We start from the raw sequence: 17,651 nt of genomic DNA, 5'->3' as shown, positions 1-17,651 counted from the left end.
AAGCTGACAGAAAATGAATGTTGGTGACGTGTGAGAGTGTAAAGAGAATCATTACCTCGGGATATTTATTCAATGTTTATTATCTGTTAACTTATCTATATGTCACCAAAATTATAAGGTGGGATCTGGAAAGGTAAGCACCATTGGGGAAAATCCATTTCTCTACTCAGAAGTAGACCGTGCTCTGTCTGAACCTACCAACAGAGTGTGGATGGGAAGCAAGGTGATGGTTAACAAGGGAGGGATTATCCCTTAGGGCACAACCCATCCTTTGATCTCTCCTGACTTGGAGGATTTGGACCATCTGAGCTGATACTAAGACTAATGAGGAAGATCTATCCTCTTGTTGGGTACACTTGGGGCTGGGACTCCTGGGGCTACACTTGCCAACACACAGGGGAAGAAATCTCACGTACTCCATGAACCCACGGAGACGTCTCAGAAAGCCCTCCAAGAGGACCTAGCCCACTATGAGATTGAATCACTAGGCTAGCCACTAATAGGGGAGTTCTTATGACAACCTTCGATCCCAATCAAGGTTTGAACTCCTGGGATCAGTAGGTTCAAACCATCACCAGAGGGGATAGGGCTGCAAGGGGAGCAATTCCAATAGTATCTTACCAAGCCACTGCAGCTCACCTAACCCAAGTACCTAGGAACTCAAATAAGCCTTGGCTTCCTCTGCTTCCATCATTGGCACAAGTGATCACTATCTTCTTCTCCACTGTTTTCCATCGTGTGGTATCCGATGGGAAGAAGATGCAGCTGATTAGCTGTGACTTTGGATTTGCTCCAGGATCCAGAGAGGAGCCAGGGACATTGCTATGTTTCTCCCTTTGTTGTTGATCCTTCCCTGCAGCTCTGTGCAGATGGTCTGAGGTTTTGACCAAGTCAGTGGTGACAAATTAGGGCATGAAATTAAACTAAGGAAGTCATGGTATATACCAGGTTTTTCGAGTTGAAAATATTCCTTTGAGAAAACAAAACACTTAAAAAAGTCACTTGTGTGTAAAAAGCTGTCACTCATCTGTAGATGTTAAAAAGATTGTAGATTCAGAATGACCAGTCTTATGATTATAAAAATTGTATCAGCTCTCTACAAAATATTTTTATTCCTATGTCATAATTGTACCTTTAATAGAAGTTTTCAAAATATTTTAAATCTCAGGCTGAATGGTAGCTCACAATACTTACCTTCATCTCTGTAGGGAAATCTTAGAAACCTGATTTGCAAGGCCTTTTTCTTTTAATTCTAAATTATATTCTGGCTCCATGTCAATAAGAGTTGCTGGAAACAGCTGCTGGTAAGAATAATACTGAATACTGCCTATCTTCTTCTCTGCTTATTAAATAAGAGTTACTTCTCCTTTCTGCAGCAGATCGGTTTGCTTGACTTCCTCTGATGCTCAGAGAGGGTGTAAAACTGGTACACCTCAGTTTAGTTCCTCAAATGCAAATGAAGAGTGCATGGTACGTGTAAGGGTCATACATTTCTCACTTTCATTATAAGTGAGTCTTCCCGAAACGTAAACAAAACACTGGTGGTTGGTAACATCTTCTGAGAATTGATAAATCATCTCACTAACCTAGGCTATCTCTTTTGGTCTGTACATGCTTAAACAGTAGTTTAAAGTACAGCATTCCCAATCCATTTGCGGTCTAGGAATCAGCCATCTTCACCTTGACTTTTTAACGATCCCATCACTTAAATTACTCTTAATATCCTGCTATTCTTTCCATACAAAGAAGATCCTGACCCTCAAAATTAATCAACAAGAATGTATTCAGCTCATAATAGCAGAACTTGCATAGATGAAACAACAAACAGCAAAGACCGGATCTGTATCTGTGCTAAGAACAATGACACCTCTAACACTGTAGGGAAAGAAGATCTAGAGTCTATTTCATGAAGGATGTGACTCTCAGGGCAGCTTAAATTTAAATGAAGTGTGATCAAGAAATAGGAAAAAAAGATTAAGCTGATATCTGATAATAGCAACTGTTAAAGTCTTTATATTTCTTTTCAGTGTGGCTCAAATTGACAGTCTAGCAAATAAATGTTTAGTGAATTTAAATTACAATTGTATTTGTGTTTAAACTTCTGTAGATGTCTTCTGTGTCTTATAAGAACTCAGAAAGATGTCCCGAGGACCTTATTTCTTTAATTTTCACTAAAGAGATACAATCTGTACACTTTTTGAAAAGTTAACAATTACTTTCTAGAATGGAGCTAACACTGGACATAAAAGTTATGAAAATATGGAATAAAGTGTATTTTATTATAAATACAGGGGTTTGGGATCATATTTGAGAAAATTCCCAGAAGCACAGTCCCAGAACACAATAGGCTGAGGAAATAAACATCGGAGCATTAATTGAAAAAAAAATAGTATTTAACCTTTATTGACACTTAACTTAATGCTTATAAACAATCCTATGAAGTAGACACTGCTATTTTCCTATTTTATTGGTGAGGAACTTGAAAATACCAGAGATTAAGTGAGGTAACAGACATGGACCAGCAGAATTAGGGTTCTAATGGTGATTGTACTATTAAAAACCACACCAGTGTTTCCCAACACTTTCTACATCATGACACGCGCAGAACATGATAACATTTGTGAGTTAACTGGGATTAATGGGCAACACACCCAGACCCTTAAAATGCCCTCTAGATGGAGAGGAATCAAGATCTTGGCACAGTGGTAAGTTATTTGTGGCAAAACTCATAGCTTCTCAGCTGGTAGATTCTGTAGCATGCTGCTATGCCTGTATGTTAGGGATTAAGAGGAAATAACAGCAGGATGGGTAAGGTATATCCAAATTATGGAAGGTCAGCTGAAAACCAGGTGAAGTAATTTGGATTTTATTTGATTGATGATAGGGTTCTTGAAGAATGGCAGTATTTTAAGAGGATCTGAATAACTGTATGTTTAAAGAATGATTTGGAAGGAGCAAAGGCTTTAAGACAGTTTGTGTATCTGGTGACAATTCAGAACTACCAGAGCAATGGCAGTGAGGATGAAAAGAGGAAAATAATTTCAAAAAAACAAAACACTAAGGGAGAAAAATTATTGGCATATTGATAATTTGAATTTAGAGTACGAAGTACCTGAAAGGCTCAAAACAAAGGCAAGCAATAGAACGGGATGCTGATGTTGATGGAATGGCATCTTTGGGAAGAGAAGCTATTTTGGAGATGGTGAGATGCAGGAACCAGTAAGAACCGGCTGAGGTTTCTTGCTGTTGGAGGGGCAACGGTTGGTTTTGGAGATGAATATTTTAAAATCACAAGTCTAGGAGCAATGCTTGAACTTGTGGTCCAGGATGGCCTCCCTGGGGCAGTCAGCGTAGAATGGAAAAATCAAAGGGTTAAGTACAAAACTCCCAGGATAAGCAGAGGGGAAATGCTGACAAAGAAATTTCAGGGGGTGGAGCAGGGAGGTCGGTCTGCTGGAAAGGAAGGAAAACAGACTCTCAACACTAGAAATTTTAGGTCATGTAGTTTAAGTACCCTTGCTTGAATTCCTTTACTCTATGCCTGCCATGTAATCACACAACTTACGTTTGTTGCTTGAGTACCTTCCATGGTGGGAAATCCACACCCGCCTGGGCAAGCTCAGTTCATCTTTGGAAAGTTTTGTATATATCAATATATATATTCTTTAACTTGTACTCCCTGGATCCAGTTGTGGTTCAGAATAAGACCAGCTGCCCTTCCACACAGTAGCCTGTCATATATCTAAAGACAATTGGCATGTAATGGCCCTTCCTTGCTTTTTTGTTCCCCTCCAAGATGTTAAACGTAGGACTTAGTATTTTTTTTTTAATTTGTCCCAAAATGAGTACACTCATACTTTAACAGGTGGGCCTTGTAACCTACAATATCAAATTATGGTAGATGAGTTTTAACCATGAATTTAAATATGCTGAATTGTATACTATTCTCCACATGGTAACTCACCTGTTATGTCTTATCATAGGATCATCTCCCCCATCATCTCTCATCTTTCCAGGTTCCAGAATACCGACATTTTGGGTCGGTCCTCCATAAGTAGTCACTATTTCAATCCCTACAATCATCCTGCATGCTCTTCTGATTCCACTTTTCCCAAGTTTAAGGGTAGTGATATAAGAGTGGTGTCATATAAGCCAAGAAGGGAGAAGTTTCAAGAAGGAGGGGTTAGTCCATAATGTAAAAGGACATCAGGAAAGACGGAGAACTAGAGAAGGTCCTTGGACTTGACTATGAGGAGGACGTTGGTAGCTTAGGAGAAAAGTAATCTCATTAGTACGGTAGATTAGGAAATATCTCCCTTACTTACATCACAGTCCTATGAGATGAAAAATGACAGAGTCCTGTGAAGTAAAATGCAGACATAAAAAATTGTGTTGCTTTAACCTAAATGTCCATCAACAGAGGACTGGATAAAGAAGATACATATATACAATGGAATATTACTCAGCCATAAAAAGGAACGAAATTGGGTCATTTATAGAGACGTGGATGGACCTAGAGGGTGTCCTACAGAGTGAAGTAAGTCTGAAAGAGAAAAACAAATATTGTATATTAACGCATATATGTGGACTCTAGAAAACTGGTAGAGATGATCTTATTTGCAAAGCAGAAATAGAGACACAGACGTGAAGAACTAATGTATGGATACCAAGGAGGGGAGGGTGGGATGAATTGGGAAACTGGGATTGACACATAAACACTATTGATACTCTGTATAAAATAAACAACTGAGGGGAACATACTGTATAGCACAGGGAACTCTACTTAATTAACTGTGGTGACCTAAGTGGGAAGGAAATCCAAAGAAGAGGGGATATATGTGTACGTATAGCTGATTCACTTTGCTGTGCAGCAGAAACTAACACAATATTGTAAAGCAACTATACTCCAATAAAAATTAATTTAAAAAAACTAAAAAAGAATTGAGTTGCTTTTCTAAAAAAGCATGCATTTATTACCTAGCAGCACTTTTTGTTGACTTTATTGACTGTTTATGTATTGGCAATAATGCCCTACTTTGGGATAATATTTATATTTTGCAGTATTTTCTCACATATCTTATTTGAACCTCGTGATAGCCATGTAAAATTTTACAGATGAAAAAACCAGCTGTCTGAAAACTTGTCTGAGAGCACCCGACATACAGAAGAGTGAAGCTGAATCCCATCCCAGATCTAAACACACTCCCATGCCAAGATTTCTTTGAGACATGTTTGTGACTCGACTAACCTGGGGATTCAAAGGTGTCGTAACTAACTCACCTGGATGCTGTCAGAATTCATGACCTTGGCCTTACAAGCACTTGCTTTAACTGACTTCACAAACTAGCTGCTAAAAGCTGTTAGTCCCAGTGCATTGGCAGCAGTAACATAGAAAAACCAAATTAATAGTAGTAGTAGCAATAGTATTAATCCCATGATCCCATGATAAAATTAACAAATTAGCCATAATAAATTAACAAGTATTAGATTGCCTACTATATGGCAGACATGTACTCTTTTATTTAATCCTCCTGACACCCTAAGAGTTATTTTTGACCTCATTTTACACATGAGTAAACAGAGAACTTCTCCAGTTTACTGGAGCGGAAAACAAGGATGTGAGTCAGGATTGGACTTGCTTGTGAACCTCAAGCACCAAATAAGTCTATATTTTTTATTTTCATTTTTTCTGTGACAATGGAAGAAATACAACAGAAGGGATAGGAATTCATCCGTGAGGGAGATGAATGCATACTGTACACAGAGACAATCTTTGTCCCATTTCCTCCTATTTTCAGCATCTGTTCTTCCGCATCGCTGTGTCTTCTGGTCTCTCAAACCCATCCTTTTCTCATAATACAGTGACCATGAAGTGGTTTCACTAGCTTCCCTGCTCAGTTCATCTAGACTTTATGACAACTATTTTCACACCGTCTTCTCTGATGCACCAGAATCCTTCACTCCTCGTCCTTCCCCAGCCTGACCTAGTGATCTCGGGACGGAGAGGTTGTGCTACCCTTTGTAGGACCTCTCTGACTGCTCAGCATACTGAGTCCCAGAACGTCCACCATAAATCCATGCTGTCTCATCTCACCGGGGACCTCATGGCTGCTCCACGATTCTGATATACATGCTTGGTTAGTTTTCCATCACATTCTCCCAGTGGCTTTCTTTAATTATTTACAGCCTCTGTGAGACCGTAACCCCATGCCTTCCTGCCTTCCCTTTAGTTACCTGTTGTCTGTTATATCAGGGAAGATAGTAAGATCCCCCTAGGCCCAGGGGCTGCACCTTCCCTGCCCCCACCTCCTTTCCATCTTCACCTGCCGTTTCTCCTCTACCTCTTGCTCACAGGAAATGGTGTCTGTTTCCCTCCTGGATACCCTTGCACTTGTCCAAAGATGTTCCTCTACCATTTTTTCTTTCCCCACACTCTCCTGACTTCTCAAGAAACTTCATTTAACAATGGGTCATTCTCTTGCCTGATGATTTCTGTAAATGTCTCCCTCTCTGTGGCACCTTCACTTCTGCTTCTGAACACATTCAGCTTTTACTGTTAAAAAAAAAAATGAAATGAAAGTGAAAACTAAAATTTTCTCTAGTCCACCATCCTTTCATTGCTCTGCTATATTTCTCAAAAAGAGAGGTTATATATCCTCACTTGTTTACTTGAGCACTAATTTCTCATAACTGCTTACTACCTTTCAACATGGCTTCTGCCCAACGTGTTCTAATCATTTTTTAGCTTAAGAAAGTGAATTCTAAGAATGGACATCAAAACACAACCATACAGGGCTTCCCTGGTGGCGCAGTGGTTAAGAATCTGCCTGCCAATGCAGGGGACATGGGTTCGAGCCCTGGTCTGGGAGGATCCCACATGCCACGGAGCAACTAGGCCCGTGAGCCACAACTACTGAGCCTGCATGTCTGGAGCCTGTGCTCCGCAACAGGAGAGGCCACGACAGTGAGAGGCCCGCGCACCGTGATGAAGAGTGGCCCCCACTCACCGCAACTGGAGAAAGCCCTCGCACAGAAACGAAGACCCAACACAGCCAAAAATAAATAAATAAATAAAATTTAAAAACAAACAAAAAAACACACAACCATACAAAATCTATGGGATGCAGCAAAAGCAGTTCTTAGAGGGAAGTTCATAGCAATACAGGCCTTCTTCAAAAAACAAGATAAATCTCAAATAAACAACCTAACCTAACACCTAAAATAATTAGAAAAAGAAGAACAAAAAAAACCTGAAGTCAGCAGAAGGTAGGACATAATAAAGATCAGAGAGGAAATAAATAAAATGAAGGTTAAAAAAATAGAAAAATATCAATAAAACCAAGCTAGTTCTTTGAAAGGCTAAGAATGGGTGCCAAACTCTGAAGCATGATGACTAGTTTTGAGTAAAGATTAACATCCAAATTAAACCATTACAAACATAGCAGTGTCCATAAGTACTGTGTTTAAAGCTTATTTAGTTAGAGAGGCGGATGGAAGAAAATGTAGGTAGGGAAATGAGGGGATAGAGAAAGGGAAAAAAATGGCATGGAATATGGGAAAAGAGTTGCAATGCTGTCTGAAGGTTACAGGGATGACTGCCTTTAAGAGTCCCATGTTGTTGATGTGCTTCAATGCCAACGCTAGTAGTCATGGAAACCAAGCAAGTCCCTTGTGGATCCTGACACACTCTGCAGGCTGTCTCCCATCTTCTCCCAAGTGTTACCACATTGTTCCAGATTCTTAATACCTAGATGTTTGTAATCGTTGTCCAAATGGTGTCCCTGCCTTCAGGTTCTCTTCTCTTCCTCTCAAGTCACCCTCCGTGCAGATGCTAGTGTCTGATTTTCTTTGCATGTAGCAAGAACTAAGAAAATGTGAATGAATTAAATAATGAATGAATGAATGAATGAAAAGAATTCTAAAGTTACATAATCACTATGGCCCTCACAAAGATTTTTTTAAGTGATGAATTATTTTTTTTTAAAACTTATGCATAAAAAAAAATACTATTCTACCTGAGCCAAGAAGCCTTGGCAAGGGATGGGGGCTGGGGGTGGCAGTGGAGGTCATTTTCAGGTCTATAAGACTGAAAAAAAAAGCCAACTTTTCTTAAAACTCAAACATTAAGGGGGGACTTGAAGCTGCAAACACACGCACACACACACATTTTCTAAAATTTAATTTGCTCAGTAGCATTTTGTGGTCCACTCTTTACAGAAAACTAGAAATTATATGGAAGTAGATGTTTATTCACGTCATAAATGGTGAAAGCCTAACACATGGTGGTTGGATTGTAAGCAGCCAGTTAAAATACTAAAATGCCAATAATATCTGTGAATTCAGCTTGTTCCTGCTGCTAGGTGACAGACACCAATGTAGATCATCAATGATTTTTAAAAAATCACTTAATTCCCAAGTCTCGATTTCCCATAAGGTAAAAATGCATCAAAATTATGATTATTTTACAATGCATTTTTATTTTATTATTGAAATCATTTTCTCTACACAATTATTCTGTTGGAAAAAAAGCATGTTTATATTTTTATTACTATGCTTTCATTTATAATTTAGCAATTATGGTTTGTGTGAAGTGTATCCATTTAAGAATTGTTTAATTCTTCCTGTAATGGCTCTGTCACTTTATTTTCATTTCTAGCAGATATTTGAAGTCGATATTTAGCTTTTAAATTCATTTAGAACAATCTCAACATAGTTTGAAAAAGACTCTTAGGAGCCAACCTGAGTTGGATAATTTAGAAAAAATTCAAAATACTAAAATCACATGAAAAGAAATCTTGTGAAATGGAAATGAAAATGAACCAAGCTTTTGCTTTTTCCTATGGGAAATAATCTTAACTTTATGAAAAAATGATATTGCCAGTGATGCTTCAGGTGACAGTTTCAGGAGAAGTTTTTTAAAAAGAATCTGTAAGATACAAGAAGTCTTGACTACAAACAGAGAACGGTTCTGGTCAGTCTGAACTCAGTAATCAGCGAGGTCGCTGTTTACATCTGCTTATGATGAATTACTTCTTCAAGTTAGTAAAAAATCAGAGCCTCAGAATTGTCTTGGCAGCTGTGCAGCACTTGACCCCCTTTGTGGTGACGAATTATGAGATGGCATTAACTGCAAAGTTTTCTTTTTCAAATAAGAAACTTTACCCCCTGTCCCTGCAGACTGTTATGGATCAGCGAGCTTCAGTGGTGGGTCAGGAGGGGCTTTCGTTTTTATTGTGTGCTTCTCTCTGGAACCTTTACTTCAACTTTTGTTACTTGCAGAATTTGGGGTGATTTATTTTGTGAACCTTGTTTTCATCATTGTTGATAATAGTCAGACATTGTCTTTAACTCAGGATCACCATGTTTAAGACATGTGTTTTCTGTAAAGGGCCAGATAGTGAAGATGATAGTTTTTGTGGCCACATGGCCTCTGCATCAACTCTCAGGTCTACAGTTATAGTGAAAACACAGCTCTAAATAATACATAAACAAACATGTGTGGGTGTGGTCCAATAAAACTTTATTTACCAAAACATGCAGCAGGAAGAAACGGGTCATGGTGTGCTGGCCCCTGATCTAAGGGAGTATCTTTGTGTGGGATCAGGTAGAGAAGAGCTTCAAAGGACTTCAGAAATCCCAGCCGCTCATGATGTATAATTCGTTAGGTTTCAGTGACTCAAAAAAATAAATATTACAATAAAATGATGTGCTATAGAAACCCAGATTTGCTTTCACTGGTTGCTTTTATAATAAGTCACAGTTTGTTGACTGAACAATTCCTTTAGTCAACAAGCGTCTACTGACCAACAGTCTATCGGCAACAGGTATGCTATAAAGTATACTTAAGCCCTGATCCTAGGACCTACACGTTTGGAGAGAGGACATATCTCGGACTTTCATATTAAAGAATAGGCTCTGAGATGATTTTTAGTTTTTCCCCACCACGCCAGCCTCTGACAGGTGCTGCAACATCCAACACTGATACCTCCTAACTCTGTCCAGGGGAAGGCGGACGCTGATTTTGAACTTTCCTGTGTTCTCATCCTGTCACTCCACCCAAAGAACTTTTGAAGTCAGTGTTCCTCTTGGCCTACTTTATCTTTACTTAAGAAAAAGAGATCCAAGATACTAGTGTACTGTGTCATACTTCTTCATTTTGAGGTTAGGGGAGGGTTGGGTTTCAATTCCTGTATCTCATTGCAGTAACAATCTGACCAACCATCACATTTCCCCTGGGGAGACAGCTGAGCTAGATAAATATATTTTAAAATCCACTCTTTAAAACATGCTTCTGGAGAAGAGGGATGAAAGGAAAGCAGTAGCAGCAATTCAAACATTCTTCCAGCCTACCACTGTAATTCTGCTCCAAAAAATTACTATACAGGTGTTTGGGGAACATCCCATTCATATTTCTAACAGAGTTCAAGCAATATTTCTAATCAAATTTAGTAACAACTTCTAACAGCTGGTTATATAATAAGAGTTATTGAAGTTCTAAGGTTTGAATTTGTGACCTGGTGGTATAAAAACTTATGCAGTGAGGAAAACAAATTATTTTTTTAAACTTGAAGAGGAGAATAATGACGATTTCATAGACTATGAATCTATGACACTAGAAGTCACAGTAATTCAGTAAACTACTTGAACTAGGAATTCCTTGGAAGATGTAGTAATTAACATTTTAAAACAGTAGGATTTACCGTACTTGGACTTTCTGTAACCAGTAACTTTTGTGACGATGATTACTGACAGTTTAGGCCTTTTGTTTTGACCAAATATGTGTGCATCTTCCTAGGAAAATCTTCATAGTATTTCCAAGTTGAGACTTTCTATATTCACTTTATTCCATAGTAGCACGTTAAAATGTTTCAGAATTCTTCCACATTGGTAAGATACCATATGTAGTAAAGTATACACCCCATAAAACTACCATCAAAGTAAAACATTGAAGTTACCAGGTTCCAGCGTTCCTTAGAATACTAAGTCATAACTTTTGTATATGAAAGCAAGCTTGTGCCTATGGGCACTGACTTTTAATAGATGAAGGTGGGGACATAGCTCAATAGCTCTGCTGTTAAAATTGACTTCTGTGTAGGAATGATCGCACGTTTTTGATGTATTGGTGTCTAATGCCTTTGAACATGACTTAAGAGTCCAGCAATGACTATGCAAGGGAAAGGAAATTAGTATCGGCCATAGATTCAGCTCTGGCATTAAGCTGAAGTGCAGTGTCCGTGGGTCTGAACGTGAGGTTGCAGTTTCTAACACAGCCTGGGATGTGCGGGAGGAGGATTCCGTGTGCTCCCCGAGGGGGAGATCTCACCCGGCTGCTGTGTCCTCCCCAGGATCTGTCACTGCGAAGGGGATGAGGAGAGTCCTCTCATCACGCCCTGCCGCTGCACGGGCACCCTGCGCTTCGTGCACCAGGCCTGCCTCCACCAGTGGATCAAGAGCTCTGACACGCGCTGCTGTGAGCTATGCAAGTACGACTTCATCATGGAGACAAAGCTCAAGCCCCTCCGCAAGGTAGGGTGTCGCCGGGACTGGTGTGAGAGAGACGGCCGACAAAGCAGGCGTTTTGTTCATTGAAGTATAGTTGACTTCAGTAAAACTGTACAATGTTGTGTTAGTTTCAGGTGTACAGCAAAGTGATTCAGTTACACATACATATTAAAAACCCATTTCTTTCCTCAATAAGATTTTGCTAACATGCTAGTATCCGCTAAGAATACACGTCTTGGGTTGGGCTCAATATGTAAAATGCAGCCAAGTGTTTTCAGATAATCCTCCCTACTTCTGTTTTAGAGTCTAGGGCCTATGATTTTTGTATCACTCTTCAAAGTCAAAGAAAAGCATGTGTGTGTGTGTGTGTGTGTATGTATGTGTGTGCATGTGTGCATATGTGTGTGTGTGTGTGTGTGCAAAATATACCTGTGGGTCAATGTAATTGAATTGATGAGAGCTGTGAGAACATTGTATTGATACTTACTGAAGTCAGTTCCCGAGAAGGTTAGATAATAGATCCCATAGATTAAACAATGTGAACTCACCTAATTTCTTGAAAGCCAGGCATTAGGTAATGGAAGAGAATGATGTCTTCTGTAAGGCGTGGACTCTTTTTTGTGTTTGCCTTTATCTGGGGATTTGGTTTGATAGTTTATGTATTATTTTTATTTTTTCATGTATTATTTTTCCATATTGTGCATCAAGCTGCAAGAGAGAGGTAAGTATTTTTATCTATAAATTTAATCTTCAAATTTCTCATTTGTGTTATATTTTTCTAAAGAATGAAGGTAAGAATTGAGTTAAATATAAAGTTAGCATCTAAATCAATGCTGGCAGAGGATAGCTTGTAAAGGATGCAAACGAAGACAATGAACTTTATATACTTCATGCTTGATAGCTGGGACCCTGGATTTTAGCATGTTAACTTATCTTTTAGCCTAACTGAAGCCTTACGTATACGGATGCCTCAATTTCCAAAGGAGAGTATGGAGACTGCAACTTAAATAATGAATCTCCCTAGAGCTGCTTTTTCATTTAAATTTCATGCAAAGAAAAAGTGGATTAAGGTGATGGGTTCCAGGATGAACAGAGATGTAAGGCAAACAAGAATATTCCGATAGACGTCTGATTGGTGGCTGGCCATTGCAAATCTTCATGAATTCTGTACATTACAGAGAGGGAGAACGACAGTCCCTGCTTTCGTGATAGCCTTGATTTTTCAAATCTGCCAGTGGTTTATAGATGTCAAAACTGGTGCATAAGACACCTTCTTTTTTCTTTTTTTTTAAAATTAATTAATTAATTAATTTATTTTTGCCTGTGTTGGGTCTTTGTTTCTGTGCGAGGGCTTTCTCTAGTTGCGGCGAGCGGGGGGCCACTCCTCATCGCGGTGCGCGGGCCTCTCACTATCGCGGCCTCTCTTGTCGCGGAGCACGGGCTCCAGACGCGCAGGCTCAGTAGTTGTGGCTCACGGGCCCAGTTGCTCCGCGACATGTGGGATCTTCCCGGACCAGGGCTTGAACCCGTGTCCCCTGCATTGGGAGGCGGATTCTCAACCACTGCGCCACCAGGGAAGCCCAAGACACCTTTGAGTTACGGATTTTTTTAACATGTGGGGTGACCTGAGTGCCAAAAGGCGACACTCTGATCCTCCCAAGTCCCAAAGCAATCGATGCCAGAAATAGAGATGGACCCTACCTCCTTGCCCTTTGCTTTATCCGCTGAAGGGTGCTGTGTGCTCTCTGCAGCTGCTACATGACACACTGTGCTCTGTGATTCTGTAAATTTCTCTTCTTGCCCCTCAGGGAAGTACCAATTGTTTCATAACGTCTGTATAGTTCTCCATTTTTTTCAACCTACATCTGTATAAAATTTTCATTTCAACTTTTCAAATATGATATTTCAATATGAGAACAACAATCTAGGATAATAAAATATTCTAATTTTCTCTTCTTCATACTGTGTCCCCCTCCCCCATTTTTGTATCATAAACAGTACATGATGCTGTATGGACCTTGGAAAGTCTTCTACCTTCAGCTTTTCTAGAATCACCCCTGACTTACAGCTTTGATCCTTTCTTAGTATTCCATTCCCAATAAGTTACAATCCTTTCAAGAGATCTTTTTTTTTCCTCAACCAACCTGTTTACAAACCAGAGAAAGACTACGAATACATCTATCTTTTTAATCTTAAACTCAGCCATAAAAAGGAACAAAATTGTGCCATTTGCAGAGACGTGGATAGACCTAGAGACTGTCATACAGAGTGAAGTAAGTCAAAAAGATAAAAACGAATATCGTATAATATCACTTATATGTGGAATCTAGAAAAGTGGCACAGATGAACTTATTTGCAAAGCAGAAATAGAGACACAGATGTAGAGAACAAACTTATGGATACCAAGGGGGGAAGGGGGTGTGGGATGAACTGGGAGATTGTGATCGACACATATACACAACTATGTATAAAATAGATAACCAATGAGAACCTACTGTATAGCACAGGGAACTCTACTCAGTCCTCTGTCATGACCTAAATGGGAAGGAAATCCAAAAAAGAGTGGATCTATGTATACGTATAACGAATTCACTTTGCTGCACAGCACAAACTAACACAACATTGTAAAGCAACTATACTCCAATAAAAATTTAAAAAAATATATATCGCAGCAACCTAGTGGGCACATCCTATCTGTTGATTAATGAAATACCCCAGTTTCTTTTCACAGACGTTTCCTTTGATTGGTCATAAGTATTGATGAAGGGCAGCATGTCAACATCCTTCATTTTTAATAGCATATATACCTACAGAGGATGTCAGAATCTAATCCAGAGGCTGCTTCCCAACAGCCCACAGATGTGTTTTACTTGACCCACAGGGCTGAAAATTTGAATCTGTGATTATTTCATGTAAAATCCCATACATCTGTATTTATTTGAAAACCCCTGTATCTGGCTTGACAGGAACCACGTTTCCGTAAGACAACCACCAGTGTAGCTAGCGGGAGGCTGGCCCCTTTGTGAAGCTGTTTGCCCTCAAGGGCCCTGCATTTCTCAGTCCTCCCTCTTTCTGATCCTGAGGGATCTCCTCTCATTTGAGCATGAGATCTCAGTGATCTCTGAGCATCAGATCTCTCTGTGGCTCCGGTGTACAGATCTGAATTTTCAGCTCCTGGTCTAACATGGTCTAACACAGTCCTAGACATAAGAAACATGCATGCTGTTCCTACCTCTATGATTTACGGGCTTTAAAAACCTAGAAAAGCGATTCCACACTTTCACTTTCTCCCTTAAAATTATGGGGCCCTGTGATAATACTTCAATGGCAGTATCTGAAATGACTTTTCACATTTTGAAATGATATGAACTATACAGACATGAGGCATATTTAAACGGTTCTGGATGGTTTGTTTTCATGGCACTGAGATTCATCAACAGTTTTCTTTTGGTAGTTTTCAAGAGGTCATTAAGAATGACAGGTATAGCATTTAATTAGAATATACTCAAAGTACATCTAATTAATTGCTCTCAACTCAGTAATTCTATTACAGTTTATAACATTCTAAAGACCAACCACATGAAACAATTAATTTAGCTAATGATTCTGAATTTCTATCATTAGCCAATGGAGGCAGGAGATTCTGTGGAGATGAAATGGTTTCTTGAAGTAGAAAGGTACAAATCTTCATAGTCTGACAAACCTTGGGACTTAATAGCCTCTAAAGACATCAGTGAAAGCTTACTTCATTAATTGCTGCTATTACTACACCAAAATCTAAGTTAGTGAATTCATCAAGGTATCCTAATGTTTCCAGAAGAAAATCTTTAAAGTCTAAATAAAAGCAAGACCTTAATTGAGAAAAAGCAATTTTCATCACCTTTAAGTCAGTGGCTCAGCTACTTTTATAACACTCAGTAGAAGTCTCATTAATCTACTGAGTTACCAAGAATCAGTAATAATTCTCAGGGCCCAGAAAAGTCAAAAATATAGAAAACACAGCAACGACTAAGTGCAGTCTGGAACTGCATGCAATCTCAGTTAGGACGAGGAAACTAATCTGTTCTGAAGCTGAAGGACTGCATGGGGCTCAGATCTGAATCTCACTCCTGAATGGGAGAAACCAGCTACTGGACAGAAAGCTAAGCTTGTGAGGACAGAGAATACTCCTGACACTGTGTGTCCTTCCCTGAAAGAGTTCTGTACATGGTTTTCCATTTACAAACTATTTGACAAATAGATAATACAAAATATGCAAGTCTATGCATCAATTCCTTATCTCATTTCTACAAATAAAATGAGGCAGTGAATCAATTCAATTACCTTTGCTTTAGTAACAATTAGGTCAAACCGTATGCACTTGTCATTTTTATAGATCAAAAGCAGTTGAAGATTGGAAAGTTCATAAATGTAAGTTCTGTAGAACTTATTATGCTAAATAAAAAGGAATAATCATTTTGATATTTTTTAATTTATTTTATTGGAGGATAGTTGATTTACATTGTGTTAATTTTTGCTGTTCAGCAAAGTAATTCAGCTATACATGTATATACATATATATACATGTATATATATATATTCTTATTCATATTCTTTTTCATATTCTTTTCCATTATGGTTTATCACAGTATATTGAATATAGTTCCCTGTGCAATACAGCATTTTTATATTTCTACATTTCCGCCATAGTGACTTACAAACGCTTTAGCTGAAATACCTATTTTTAGAAAATAAAGAACTGTATTTAACAACTACCGTGCTATTTTTTTCCTTTCCTTAATTTGAGGTAGCATCCATCTTTCAGACTAGCCAAGAACCAGTGCAAGTTGCCATAGCAGGTCAGCCATCCCAAGGGTGTTACTGATTCTCTGCTGAGCTGGAGCTCTTGCAGTTCGTAGCCTTAACATTGGACCAGGCAGGATGCAGTCAGATTCCTAGCCAGCAGCTTCTAGCACCCTCTTGAATAATCATACAATAATACAGAAAGGGAATTCAAAATGCATCCTTTACTTATCATTATGGGTGATGTGCAGTTTCACTAATGCAACCACCACAGACTGAATTTTCTACCCTGTGCCAGGCATTTGGAATGTATTTCTCAATTAATTTCATCTCATTACAGCCCCATTGTGTGTAGGCACGTGCAGCCCATTTTACAGATGAGCAAATGAGCCACTTGCTGTCTCACACCCCGAGATTCCTGATTCCATAGCATGTGCTCGCTGCATGGCATCTCACTGCCATAAGCACTGGGAACCTTGCCCTTTTTTTTTTTTTTTTTAAATAAATTTATTTATTTATTTATTTATTTTTGGCTGCGTTGGGTCTTCATTGCTGCATGCGGGCTTTCTCTAGTTGCATTGAGCGGGGGCTACTCTTTGTTGCGGTGCGCTGACTTCTCATTGCAGTGGCTTCTCTTGTTGTGGAGCACAGGCTCTAGGCGTGCGGGCTTCAGTAGTTGTGGCACGTGGGCTCAGTAGTTGTGGCTCGCAGGCTCTAGAGCGCAGGCTCAGTAGTTGTGGCGCAGGGGCTTAGTTACTCCGCGGCGTGTGGGATCTTCCCGGACCAGGGCTCGAACCTGTGTCCCCTGCATTGGCAGGTGGATTCTTAACCACTGCGCCACCAGGGAAGTCCGTGGGAACCTTGCCCTTTAAGCATCAAAACTTCAGTTTTCACTTAAACTATCTAGTGGAAATCTTTCAAATTAAAACTTTCTAAAATAAAATTGTTTCTAAAACCTTCCTTTTTTATTTTTATTTTTATTGAAGTATAGTTGACTTACAATGTTGTGTTAGTTTCAGGTGCACAGCAAAGTGATTCAGTTATGTATATATATAAAACTGTTTCAGTTTCTTTTCCCTTATAGGTTATAACAAAATATTGAGTATAATTCCCTGTGCTATCCAGTAGGTCCTTGTTGATTATCTATTTTATATACAGTAGTGTGTATCTGTTAGTCCCAGACTCCTAATCTATCCCTCCCCCTTTCCCCTTTGGTAACCATAGTTTGTAAACCCTTCTTTTTTAAACATGCTGGTTTCAGCCAATATATTTTCCTAATACTTAGTTACATCATTATATAAACATCAATTATTTTACAGGCTGAAAACTTTAACAGCCTCGGCCGTTTATCTTCACTCCGATTTGCC

General features: G+C 39.1%; 1 protein-coding gene across 1 annotated transcript in view; it reads left to right on the top strand.

Moving 5' to 3' along the window:
- Nucleotides 1–17,651, top strand: part of MARCHF1 (membrane associated ring-CH-type finger 1) — a 472,347-nt gene that overhangs the window by 403,490 nt on the left and 51,206 nt on the right. Inside the window, exon 6 of the mRNA XM_068542410.1 lies at nt 11,346–11,526. Coding sequence (XP_068398511.1) covers nt 11,346–11,526 — 181 coding nt within the window. The remainder of the gene's footprint in view (nt 1–11,345; nt 11,527–17,651) is intronic.

This window comes from Eschrichtius robustus, chromosome 4, assembly GCF_028021215.1.
Source record: "Eschrichtius robustus isolate mEscRob2 chromosome 4, mEscRob2.pri, whole genome shotgun sequence".
NCBI lineage: Eukaryota > Metazoa > Chordata > Mammalia > Artiodactyla > Eschrichtiidae > Eschrichtius > Eschrichtius robustus.
This window is presented reverse-complemented; position numbering and strand designations above follow the sequence as displayed.